General features: G+C 33.7%; 1 protein-coding gene and 1 long non-coding RNA gene across 4 annotated transcripts in view; both read left to right on the top strand.

Annotated features, from left to right (window-relative positions):
* LOC127702110 (uncharacterized) overlaps positions 1-10590 on the top strand; it is a 62585-nt gene extending 51995 nt beyond the window's left edge. For 2 of the 3 annotated variants that reach the window (XM_052206168.1, XM_052206167.1), the window contains 3 exons: positions 4382-4527; positions 7700-7868; positions 8983-10590. In XM_052206168.1, the coding sequence (XP_052062128.1) occupies positions 4382-4527; positions 7700-7868; positions 8983-9021 (354 nt within the window). In that variant the 3' untranslated portion in view covers positions 9022-10590. Of the gene's footprint in view, positions 1-4381; positions 4528-7699; positions 7869-8982 lie in introns of those variants that run through there. The other variant, XM_052206169.1, reaches the window with a different exon arrangement.
* LOC127702187 (uncharacterized) lies at positions 5313-7380 on the top strand. The gene is made up of 2 exons (XR_007982303.1): positions 5313-6687; positions 6823-7380. It is a non-coding gene; the product is annotated as an uncharacterized LOC127702187 (long non-coding RNA).
* Positions 10591-13377: the final 2787 nt, after the last annotated feature.

Here is a 13377-nt window from a genome sequence, read left to right as displayed (position 1 = left end):
ACTCTGAATCTACAGAAAAGAAGATTATCTCAGACAATATGCGCAAAATGTGTTGTATATATGATCCTCGTCTAACGCCCTGTTTGGATCAAGTTAAATGTGAGGAGCTTGGAACATAAAAGTTGAAGTCCATTATAAAGACCTCACTAAATTTGTATAAAAAGCACTTAACAATGTCTTTTGTACCTGTTTTATGTCACATAATACCTTTCTTTTCTTCTGTAGGATAGCAAGTGGTTCAAATATAAGCCTGTTGAGACTAAAATTGCATGCATGTTTTTCACTAAAAAGTGAAAAATCTTTGTATCAGACCATACTGTCTGCAAAAAAAGTTGAATGCAAGAGTCTTTTTGTGCTCAGATTTATTGTATCATGTCACCTGAGTATAGAAATGATAGAAAAGACACAAAATTTTATTTCATATAGCTTCAATATGCATTTTTAAATGTAAATATGTGATACGGCCTAAATTGACCCTAAATTATTTTCAGTCTTACTTGGCCTAAGACCCTTTTAAGCTAATGTGATATGTTATTTGTAAGTTTTCTTTCCATTTAAAGTACATTAAATACATATGTAAGGATTATTTATAACCAAAAAGCTTTACAAATTTAAAATTGCTGGAAAATATTACATCTTCATGTAAGGCCCCCCTTCATTGGAAAACCTCCATTTTTAGCCACAGGCTCATATAAATTTGACTTTTTAATAATTATGATAAGTCTGATGAATCAAATGAGTACTCTATTGCTTTTAATACATAATATATTATATATTAAGGCATTTCAAAAGTATTTTTTTGCAATATTTTAATTTTTTAAGCCTCAATTGTTGATAGTTGAAAATTTTCAATTTTAACGTCTAAATTTAACACTCAAAGTTCAATATAGAATTAGTCATATTGTCTATAATATATATCCTATTGCCATGAAACTTTGTAAGCAGTCTTATAATTTAATAAGCTTTAGTCATACCAAGTTTCATTAAGATTGGTCAACTTTTTCTACCCTATTAGGTCCGGGTACACAGTTATCGTCCTTTGATTTTCGTTGTCCACGAATATAGTCCCTAGTGTGGACAGTGTGTTACTTGTCGATTTTTTTTATACCCCTTCCGAATTTATTTCTCCATGTTTTATGACTCAAATAGTAAGTAGGGGGGTGAAATGACACTGTAAAAAAATTTGGGTCATGAATTTTAAAGTAAAGTAGTGATTTGGTCCAGCTGAAAAATGTTAAAAATTAGCACATCGGAAGCTGTCAAAAGATTTGAAGACCCCCTTAGCATGAAATTGTCCATATTTTGAGTTAGAGCCGATGAAGTTTTCTATAATTTTGATATAATTTGTCCCAAAAGTAGTACAACACACTGTAAAAATATTATTGAGAAAGCGCAGGTGGGATTTTTTTAATTTCCATTTATTGTCTAAAAGAAATGCACTACGAAATAACTGTGTACTCGGACCACTTGTGTTCAAGTGTATGGATCTCTCTGAAATTGTACTGCAAGGTACCATACCACAAAGGGAAGGCTGGGATTGAGTTTGGGGGTGATGAATCATAAGGGGGTTCAAAAAATTTGGGGGGGGGGGATTTTTTTTTTTTCTTTTTTTCCTTTTTTTTTTCTTTTAAAATTTTCCATTTTAAGTTGGTTATTTCTGATTAATATTTAAAAGCAAATAATAATGATATGGTAGGAGATACACACCAAACAGGATGTGTAAATTATTATATAATAAGTATTGTGCAATAGCAAGAAATTTTCAATTGCACAGTATTGCACAATAGCAAGAAATCTTCAATTGCACAGTATTGCGCAATAGCAAGAAATCTTCAATTGCACAGTATTGCGCAATAGCAAGAAATATCCAATAGCACAATTTTGCGCAATAGCAAGAAATTGTCAATTGTACAGTATTGCGCAATAGCAAGAAATATTTAATTGCACAGTATTGTGCAAAAGAAGATACTTCGTATAAATTGCTTATTTCTTGACCAATTTCAATGGGGTTTTATTCTTGAATTCTTGGGGTTCTTTAATATGCTGAATCTAACCGTGTATTTAGTTTTTGGATTTTGGGCCCCGTTTTTAAATTGGTCCACATTGAGGTCCAAAGGGTCCAAAATTAAACTTTGTTTGATTTCATCAAAAATTGAATTATTAGGGTTCTTTGGTATGCCGAATCTAACCGTGTATTTAGATTCTTAATTTTTGGTTCCGTTTTCAAATTGGTCTACATTAAGGTCCAAAGGGTCCAAAATTAAACTAAGTTTGGTTTTAACAAAAATTGAATTCTTAGGGTTCTTTGATATGCTGCATCTAAACATGTATTTAGATTTTTGATTATAGGCCCAGTTTTCAAGTTGGTCCAAATCGGGGTCCAAAATTAAACTTTGTTTGATTTCAACAAAAATTGAATCTAACCATGTATTTAGATTTTTGATTTTTGGGCCCCGTTATCAACTTTGTCCACATTGAGGTCAAAAGGGTCCAAAATTAAACTTTGTTTGATTTCATCAAAAATTGAATTCTTGGGGTTCTTTGATATGCTGAATCTAACCATGTATTTAGATTTTGGATATTGGACCATAATAGGTGAATGTCCAATTTAAAATTTTTAAGTTCTTAGACCACATTCATTCTGTGTTAGAAACCTATGATGTGTCAAATATTTAATCACAATCCAAATGCAAAGCTGTATCAAGCTTGAATGTTGTGTCCATACTTGCCCCAACTGTTCAGGGTTCGACCTCTGCGGTGGTATCAAGCTGCGCCCTGCGGAGCATTTTATTTGTTATTATCTTAGATATCATTATAATATCTAATATCTAATACTATTAATTATGATTTTAACCTTATTTTACATGATTTCCAAAGCATCAGTAAATACAGGTGAGCAACACAGGCTCTTGAGAGCCTCTAGTTTTCTTTAAAATTTTCCATTTTAAATTGGTTATTTCTGATTTATATATAAAAGCAAATAATAATGATATGGTTTGAATAGATAAATTAAAAATTTTTAAGTTCTTAGACCACATTCATTCTGTGTCAGAAACCTATGCTGTGTCAAATATTTAATTACAATCCAAATTCAGTGCTGTATCAAGCTTGAGTGTTGTGTCCATACTTGCCCCAACTGTTCAGGGTTCGACCTCTGCGGTCATATCAAGCTGCGCCCCCAGCGGAGCATTTTATTATTCTAGTGAACAACATTCGTGCGTTTAGGGGCATCGTCACTTCCTTCCCATGTTGAGCGAGTGGTTGAAAAAAATATGATGCTGTATTGCACGAATTATTTGGCAAATTAAATTCTTATAATTGACAATCAGCACTTCTGTTATTAGGGAATTGTGATTAATTACCTACGGAATAAACATTATTTCTAGTTTATCCTGCATAATGACGATCACAAAAACGCTTGATGAACTTGAATAGTGCAGGTATACAGGCGGTCCCCTCTATCTGGTAAATGACATCATAAAGGCGGGCATAATTGACCAACTTTTCTGGTGAAGAACATAACTTGAAAGTGGTCTATTGATATACAATATAATGTTACTATCGAAGCAAATCAATGACTTAATTGATTTACTCTTGTAGGAAACAGAATGGGTTTATCAACAGTATAAGCTTTGCTTGTTATTTCACTATGACCAGTTGTGTGAAAATTAACAACAGGTTTCCCTGCTTTCCGAGCATCAACTATAGTATAGGTGTAAAAAGTCATTGTGTAGGGACTCTGCATGATTGACGTCATTGTTACTCTACATCTTCCACATTATTTTCACTTTGCCATGTTTAAACATATTGGTAGTTAAAATTACCTCGACAAAAAGGTATTGCATTAAAAATTACCTGAAAGTATTCCTTGAATTCTGAACTTTTTATCTATGCATTTACAGACATTTGTAAGCATTATTTTTATTCAATCTTACCTTTTACCTGACAGTCAAATTATGAGGTTGCCCAAAACGGGTGTTTATACTAGGTTCAGATATTTTGTGCTATTTATAATCACATCAAAACAAATGGAAAAGGTTCAAGATGAAGAAAGGGTGGGTCAAACTCAATTCTTCTTGTGTTAAAAAAAAATGAATGATTTTTATGTTTTCAACATGATTTAACTGTTATTGTAGGACAACGAAGCTTGGCCTTTCAAAAATACAAGTTTTTTACTGATTTTAATTTGTTTAATTTTGTTTGTCTCGTCTCTTATAGGCTAGGGCATATCAAATAAAAATATACAGTTTTGATTTATAGATTCATTCAGGATTGATGCCAAGAATTGATTTTTTGTTGTGAACTGCTCATTTACCAATAGTTGTTCTTGTTATGACAGGCATTGTAAACTTTTATACATGTCTTGCATTTTCTTTGACAGACCAATAAGATACAGTTTAATACAACAGCACCTGACCAGGAATCAGGACAGTCATGTCCTGTTATGGAGCAAAAAGAAGATCCTGAAGGGAAAAGAGATGAAACTTGTGGGAGAGAGGTGGAAGATGGATTTGCTGGTTTGTGCAAGTAAGTATTTATTTAACCCTAATATATATATATATATATTTCAACCTAATTTGACTCCTCAAAATTCGAGAGTCTATCCTAAATTGAGGGAAATTACATGGCCTTCCAAATACTGTTTCGATTCCAAACATCACTGAAGAGACATCTGTCCCATTTTCGTTTCCACACTCCAACTTAAGTTTGCCTCATGCAAATTTTATGAAACTCATACATGAAGCTGAGAACCAAAGCTTGCAGACAGAGTTGAAATTTGGGCAGTGAGTCACTTACCGTTCTAAAGTTATGCCCCTTTATAATTTGGAAAATTGCAAATTGTTTTCGTTTCCACACTCTAACTTAAATTTCCTCATACACAATGGTAAAAACCAAAACTTGCAGACAGAGTTCGAATTTGGGCAGCAAGTCACTTGCTGTTCTAGAGTTATACCCCTTTATAACTTGAAAAATTGTAAATTTATTCGTTTCCACACTCTTTCTTAGGTTTTACACATCCAAATTTTATGAAACTCATACACAATGCTAAGAGCTACAACACTCATACAAAGTACGAATTTGGGCAGTGAGTGTTTTTACTGTTCTAGAGAAATGCCCCTTTTTAACATGGAAAATTGCAAAGCTTGAGCAGGTGTATTTGTGTCCTCAGACACATTCTTCTTTTATTTTATCCATATTTGTAAAATGAAAAAATCTGTTATAAGGCAACATCTTAGTTGGAAATGCTCCATACTTTTCAATAAGCCCATTATCCAGTTATGTTAGGGTCCATTTGTTAGGGAGCCTTTTTATACGACCGTAAAAAAAATTTTGTGGTCATATATTGGTATGACGTTGGCGTCGTCGGCGTCGTCCGAAGACACATTGGTTTTCGCACTCTAACTTTAGTTTAAGTGAATGGATCTCTATGAAATTTTACTACAAGGTTCAATACCACAAAAGGAAGGTTGGGATTGATTTTGGGGGTTATGGTACCAACAGTAAAGGAAAAAGGGCCAAAAATAAGCATTTTTGTAACTTCCAGACATAACTTGTGTGTTAGTGTATGGATCTCTCTGACATTGTACCACAAGGTTCCATATCACAAAAGGAATGCTGGGATTGATTTTGGGGGTAATTGCCTCAAAATTTTAGGAATTAGGGGCCAAAAAAGGGGCAAAAAACAAGCATTTTTCTAGTTTCATGACAATAACTTGTGTGTAAGTGTATGGATCTTTCTGAAATTGTACTACAAGGTACCATATCACAAAGGGAAAGCTGGAATTGAGTTTGGGGGTAATTGCCGAAACATTTAGGAATTGGGGGCCAAAAAGGGGCAAAAAACAAGCATTTTTCTAGTTTCAGGACAATAACTTGTGTTCAAGTGTATGGATCTCTCTGAAATTGTACTGCAAGGTACCATACCACAAAGGGAAGGCTGGGATTGAGTTTGGGGTAATTGCCCTAAACGTTTAGGAATTTGGGGCCAAAAAGGGGCCAAAAAACACATTTTTCTAGTTTCCAGACAATAACTTGTGTTCAAGTGTATGGATCTCTCTGAAATTGTACTGCAAGGTACCATACCACAAAGGGAAGGCTGGGATTGAGTTTTGGGGTGATGAATCATAAGGGGGTTCAAAAAATTGGGGGGGGGGGGATTTTTTTTTTTTTTTCCTTTTTTTTCTTTTTTTCCTTTTTTTTTTCTTTTAAAATTTTCCATTTTAAGTTGGTTATTTCTGATTCATATTTAAAAGCAAATAATAATGATATGATAGGAGATACACACCAAACAGGATGTGTAAATTATTATATAATAAGTATTGTGCAATAGCAAGAAATTTTCAATTGCACAGTATTGCACAATTGCAAGAAATCTTCAACTGCACAGTATTGCGCAATAGCAAGAAATCTTCAATTGCACAGTATTGCGCAATAGCAAGAAATATCCAGTAGCACAATATTGCGCAATAGCAAGAAATTGTCAATTGTACAGTATTGCGCAATAGCAAGAAATATTTAATTGCACAGTATTGTGCAAAAGAAGATACTTCCTATAAATTGCTTATTTCTTGACCAATTTCAATGGGGTTTTATTCTTGAATTCTTGGGGTTCTTTAATATGCTGAATCTAACCGTGTATTTAGTTTTTGGATTTTGGGCCCCGTTTTTAAATTGGTCCACATTGAGGTCCAAAGAGTCCAAAATCAAACTTTGTTTGATTTCATCAAAAATTGAATTATTGGGGTTCTTTGATATGCTGAATCTAACCGTGTATTTAGATTCTTAATTTTTGGTTCCGTTTTCAAATTGGTCTACATTAAGGTCCAAAGGGTCCAAAATTAAACTTAGTTTGATTTTAACAAAAATTGAATTCTTAGGGTTCTTTGATATGCTGAATCTAAACATGTATTTAGATTTTTGATTATGGGCCCAGTTTTCAAGTTGGTCCAAATCGGGGTCCAAAATTAAACTTTGTTTGATTTCAACAAAAATTGAATCTAACCATGTATTTAGATTTTTGATTTTTGGGCCCCGTTATCAACTTTGTCCACATTGAGGTCAAAAGGGTCCAAAATTAAACTTTGTTTGATTTCATCAAAAATTGAATTCTTGGGGTTCTTTGATATGCTGAATCTAACCATGTATTTAGATTTTGGATATTGGACCATAATAGGTGAATGTCCAATTTAAAATTTTTAAGTTCTTAGACCACATTCATTCTGTGTCAGAAACCTATGCTGTGTCAAATATTTAATCACAATCCAAATGCAAAGCTGTATCAAGCTTGAATGTTGTGTCCATACTTGCCCCAACTTTTCAGGGTTCGACCTCTGCGGTCGTATCAAGCTGCGCCCTGCGGAGCATTTTATTTGAAAATTGGTATTTGCTGCTTCTCCCCTAAGCATAGGGCATTTTTTAGTAACAGCAGAGACTGGTCAGCTTGGAGGCATAATAATGTATCTGTTTAGGATGAGATGTCTTCCTGCAGACTGTTACCTTGTAAACTAGCATGATAAAAGTTTGGCTCAAACTGTAGGTCTAGTAGAACAAAGTATTCATGTCATGTTAACATGTCTTTTCCCAATATGTATGTAAAATTTGCCACTGGATGTTTAACACCAGTCCAACCATTAATCCATGATTTTTATTAGAAGCTAACAGATTTTCGATTTTTATGAAATATCTTTTTTTATTTTAGAATTCATTACAAAGAATATTTAGTTAGCTTAATAAACAAAAGAAATGTGGATCCTGTGGCTATGATGTCTGTAGATGCAATAAAGAGATTAATTGAAAGAGAAGAAAAGAAAGTACCAGAAAAAAAGGCAAATGAGGCTGACGCAAAATACCGTAAGCGCCTAGAACAGGTATGTTCACAATGCAGCATAAGTTATATGTTTACAATTTGATATATCTTTATTAAGGACAATACTGAACATGTATTTGTTCCACCTAACAGAAGTTCCCCTGGCAACTTTTCTTATAAACAATGCCATAATATGTGTTCCTGTTGGAACAAATATTTTATACCCTTTATTCCATTAGGAACTTACACTGTAATATTTGATCGAGTGGAAATAATATTCCAAAATATTTCTTTTATTAAGAACTTCTATTTCATGACACACCTTCATTCTTGACAATTAGAAAAACTAGCATTGATAATAATAAAGCAACACCTTTATTATCGCCAAAAATTACACCTGTGTTCTATCACAATCTTTTTGCCTGAGTAAAATTGTGGCAGTTAGTTAAAAGAAGAACTTTCTATAGAATCATTTTATTATATGATGTTTTTTTATTATTTTGATGATAGCCTTCTCAAAAATAAAAAAAAAACAGCATTCAGAATTATTAGATAGAATTTTTTGTATACAACTGAGTTCACAATACTTTATCTTACATTTTTGTCCATTATACAAAATTGCAATAATAAATGCACCCAAAATTTCTGAATTTAATGTAACTGAAAAATATCTACCCACCTTAACAATTTGTTGATCTTTTTGAGCTGAAAACTTACATAATGAATAACATCATATGGGGAAGTTGATAATTTATTATTAATCTTACTGTTCAATATAAAAATCAAAGAAACTTGTATTCAGAAAGAGGTGATAAACTTTACTACCACATGTCAAAAGTCATTTATCCATTTTTCTTCAGACTTCCCTTAATAGACAACACAGTGTGGTTATTTGTACACTATTTAAAACATTATTAAAAAAAAAACATTATTATAAAATTATGGACACATGTTCTTGTGTTGTATATTTTCAGTGGTCCAGTTTATAAAGTCAAATGATGTGACTTTCAAACATTTTTCAGCAAAATAATTCAAAGTTTATCATGTCTAAGTAATCTTGTAACTTCAAGTCACTCAATCATTACCCCCCTTTGGGTATGTGTTTTATATATTTGACCATTTCATAGAATAATGCTTGTTTTACAATTATCGTAATGTTTTTTTTCTATTTGCAGTTTATTAGAGAAATTGAACCTTTAAACAGACAGGAGTAAAACAGAACTATCATAGCTTCTCAAAATAATACCTTTTACTGGCTTGTCTTCAGAGCACACTATAATGAAGCAGCTAGTTTTGTGAAATACTTTTATTGCTAAAAGCTTAACTATGGTACTTGATCAGTCTTGATGATATATATATGTGAATATAAAATATGGTAATTGTGTCCATTAACAGTTTGCTGTATGTAGCTGTTTAATGTTGGTTTTGTACAAATAGACATCAAGCTTGAATGAAAAGGCTTTACTTCATGATTTAAATAGGATATGACTGGTTCATAAGTTAATGAAATTGAACATCAAGAAAAGGGGCATAAAATAGAAGTTTCAAAAACTTATACCTTTTCACGAATGTGACCTACCGAATTAGACTATTTACCGGATTTGTAATAACATAAGCAACACGAGGGATGCCACATATGGAGCAGGATCTGCTTACCCTTTTGGAGCACCTGAGATCACCCCCAGTTTTTGGTGGGGTTCGTGTTGCTTAGTCTTTAGTTTTCAATGTTGTGTCATCTGTACTATTATTTGTCTGTTTGTCTTTTTATTTTTGGCCATGGCGTTGTCAGTTTGTTTTCGATCTATGAGTTTGACTGTCCCTCTGGTATGTTTCGTCCCTCTTTTATAACAAACCATTATATCCCTCCAAAAGAAGAGAAACATAAATTTTTCAAAAAGTTGAGCCTTTGTCATGCAGAGAATTTATCAATGAACATTTTTTATAAAGCTTACCTATAGAACAATTACCTATACAATATTAAAGTTTTTGAGACAAGTTTTCAATCCAGTAATACTAGTTTTATGTATAAAAAAAAGAAGATGTGATACAATTGCCAATGAGACAACTCTCCACCAGAGACTAAATGACATAAAATTTAACAACTATAGGTCACCTTAGATTTCAGCAATGAGCAAAACCCATACAGCATAACTATAAAAGGCCCCGAAATGACAAATGTAAAACAATTCAAACGTGAAAACTAACGGCCTGATTTATGTACAAAATAATGAACAAAAAACAATTAGATAGACAGCAACAAACAACAACCACTGAATTACAGGCTCCTGACTTGGGACAGGCACATAGAATGTGGCAGGGTTAAACAGGTTTGAACTTTGAAGGTGCCGACTCTCCACCTAACCTGGGACAGTGGTGTAACAGTACAACATAAGAACAAACTATAAACATCAGTTGAAAAAGGCTTAACTCATCAGATCGATACAAAGCAGAAATACATCTAACAAAAACACAGACCTGAGGTGGCAGTGTACTTATACATCCCCACAATAAAAAAGACACTACAGAGTACTCAGTTACTGACTGCTAGTTGATGTGTTCCTATTAAAAAATGCATTCCCTCCTTGCTTCTAAGAATTTAGAAATTTTGAAAAGCTATGTAATTTTGTAAGAATATTTATGTAATTGTATTCAAAAATCAAGATGACACTTATGAATTACTTAGCTGTAAATTGTTATTGTCTTTAATTAATGCTGTTATGATTTGTTATTTATTTTATAGATTATAAATATGAATGAAAGAAAATAAACCACCAAAACCTTCATTGATTTTCTTAAAATTTAAAATGGCAAAAAAGTTGTCAATAAAGTTTCTCTAGAAGTGCCTGCACAAAGATAACTTAATATATTTTATTTGCTGATATCAAACTTGTTCCAATAAGATTGTACTAGAAACAATCATTGACAAGGTTCCTGGCATGGGACTGGTACATGAAAATGTGGTGGGGTCAAACAAATTTTTTTCTGACCATAACTAAGTCGAAAAAAACCAAGACAGGCATACTGATTCTGGCTGCGTCAACAATTTATTCAGTTTAAAGGGAACCACTAGTGGAAGTCCATGATATTTGGTATTTACATTGGCACATCTCGTTTCCATGGAATTTATTTGGCTTACCCCCACAGTCATGTTCTATTGCCTTTAAAATGATTGCTTAGTTTTCATGTTAAAGTTTGTAACTAGGTCGGTTTATGGGAACAACATGTGGTAGGTCAATGATATTTGGTATGCAGTTGTATTAGCATTGGCACATCTCATATCAAAGGAGATTTTTGTTTTTTCAACAACCCTTCAGTCATGGTCTAATGATTTTAAAAACTTTTGCTTAGTTTTCATGTTATTTGTGATAAGTTCAATTTAAGGGAAGCACTATTTTTAGGTCAATGATATTTGGCATGCAGTGGCACATGCTATTTCAATGAAGATTGTTTGGCTCCACCCCCTCAGTCATAATTTATTGACTTTGAAACTGATGCATAGTTTACATGTTACAGTTTGTGATAAGGTCAGTTTAAGGGGAACCAATAATAGTAGGTCAATGATATTAAGTAAATGTGTGAGGCTGATTAACATTTGCATTTATCATTTCCACTAAGGTTATTTGGCCCTGCACCTTCAGTCATGGTTCATTGACTTTGAATATTTTGCATAATTTACATAATAAAGTATTGCAATTTCAATTTAAACATATGCATACAATGTACTATCAAAATAACATAATAAGGGTGAGACATAATCTCTGTACAACACTTATTTGAGCTCTCAATACTTTCCCCTTTTTGATTAATCAATAGAATAACCAAAGGTATTAAAAAATGCTCAATAAAAATCAGTTCATGGTACTTAACATGCTGACATAGAAATGATGCCTATATACTCTTATATCTGCGGCTGTACTTCTAAGTAGATTTAATGAAACAATATCATGTGAAATACAGAAAGACACCATCTTGTGCAATGCTCAAAGTAAATTTGTACAGAATTTCAATATAGAAAAATATAAAAGAATTATTTTAGTCTTCTTTCAAACCGTAAATAAAAAAATAAAAGGAGATATGGGAATATGTATATGAGACAGCAACTCAACGGTACAAATAACCAAAAGAAATATAAAGAGCATTAAAGAACCTTTGTGAGCATGCTCACATACCCCACGCCCCCACATTGTCACTGGACAAACAAAATCTCACCAGATTCCTAAGTTCAAAGACTCATAATTCTACAAAAGTCAACTGATAAAAATTTTCTTGTGGATATGTACATTTACATATTATGTCCTCATTAACTACAAAGTTTCATGAAATTCTGTTGTGTGGTTTCAGAGGAGTTGCAATGACAAACTGTTGCAGTAGTATATTGAGGCCAATAAGTTCATAGGGGCTTAACTCCTATAAAAAAAACTGAATCATAATTTCCTGTTGATATGCACATCTACATAGTATGTCCTTATTAGTCCCCTACCGACGAAGTCGAAGGGGACTTTAGGTTTGCACTCCGTCCGTCTGTCCATCTGTCCTTCTGTCCATCTGTTCATCCGTCAGTCCGGCAAATCAGCTTTCCACACTTTTTAGCTCACCTGGCCCGAAGGGCCAAGTGAGCTTTTCTCATCACTTGGCGTCCGTCGTCCGGCGTCGTCCGTCGTCGGCGTTAACTTTTTACATTTTGAACTTCTTCTAGAGAACCACTGAATGGAATGAAACCAAACATGGCATGAATGTTCCTTATGAGGTGCTGACCGAGTGTTGTTACTTTGTAGCGGATCCATCATCCACGATGGCCGCCAGCGGGGACTTAGTTTAACATAGGACCCTATGGGAAATGCATACAAATGTCTTCTTTTAGAGAACCACTGAATGGAATGAAACCAAACATGGCATGAATGTTTCTTATGAGGTGCTGACCGAGTGTTGTTACTTTAAAGCCGATCCATAATCCAAGATGGCCGCCAGCGGGGGACTTAGTTTAACATAGGACCCTATGGGAAATACGTACAAATGTCTTCTTTAAGAGAACCACTGAATGGAATGAAACCAAACATGGTATGAATGTTCCTTATGAGGTGCTGACCGAGTGTTGTTACTTTGAAGCTGATCCATAATCCAAGATTGCGGCCAGCGGGGGACTTAGTTTAACATGGGACCCTATGGGAAATACATACAAATGTCTTCTTTTAGAGAACCACTGAATGGAATGAAACCAAACATGGCATGAATGTTTCTTATGAGGTGCTGACCGAGTGTTGTTACTTTAAAGCCGATCCATAATCCAAGATGGCCGCCTGCAGGGGACTTAGTTTAACATGGGGCCCTATGAGAAATACATACAAATGTCTTTTTTTAGAGAACCACGGAATGGAATAAAACCAAACATGGCATGAATGTTCCTTATGAGGTGCTGACCGAGTGTTGTTACTTTGAAGCCGATCCATAATCCAAGATGGCTGCCAGCGGGGGACTTAGTTTAACATGGGACCCTATGGGAAATACATACAACTGTCTTCTTTTAGAGAACCACTGAATGGAATAAAACCAAACATGGCATGAATGTTTCT

Source organism: Mytilus californianus, unplaced genomic scaffold, assembly GCF_021869535.1.
Source record: "Mytilus californianus isolate M0D057914Y unplaced genomic scaffold, xbMytCali1.0.p SCAF_5, whole genome shotgun sequence".
Classification (NCBI taxonomy): Eukaryota; Metazoa; Mollusca; class Bivalvia; order Mytilida; family Mytilidae; genus Mytilus; species Mytilus californianus.
This window is presented reverse-complemented; position numbering and strand designations above follow the sequence as displayed.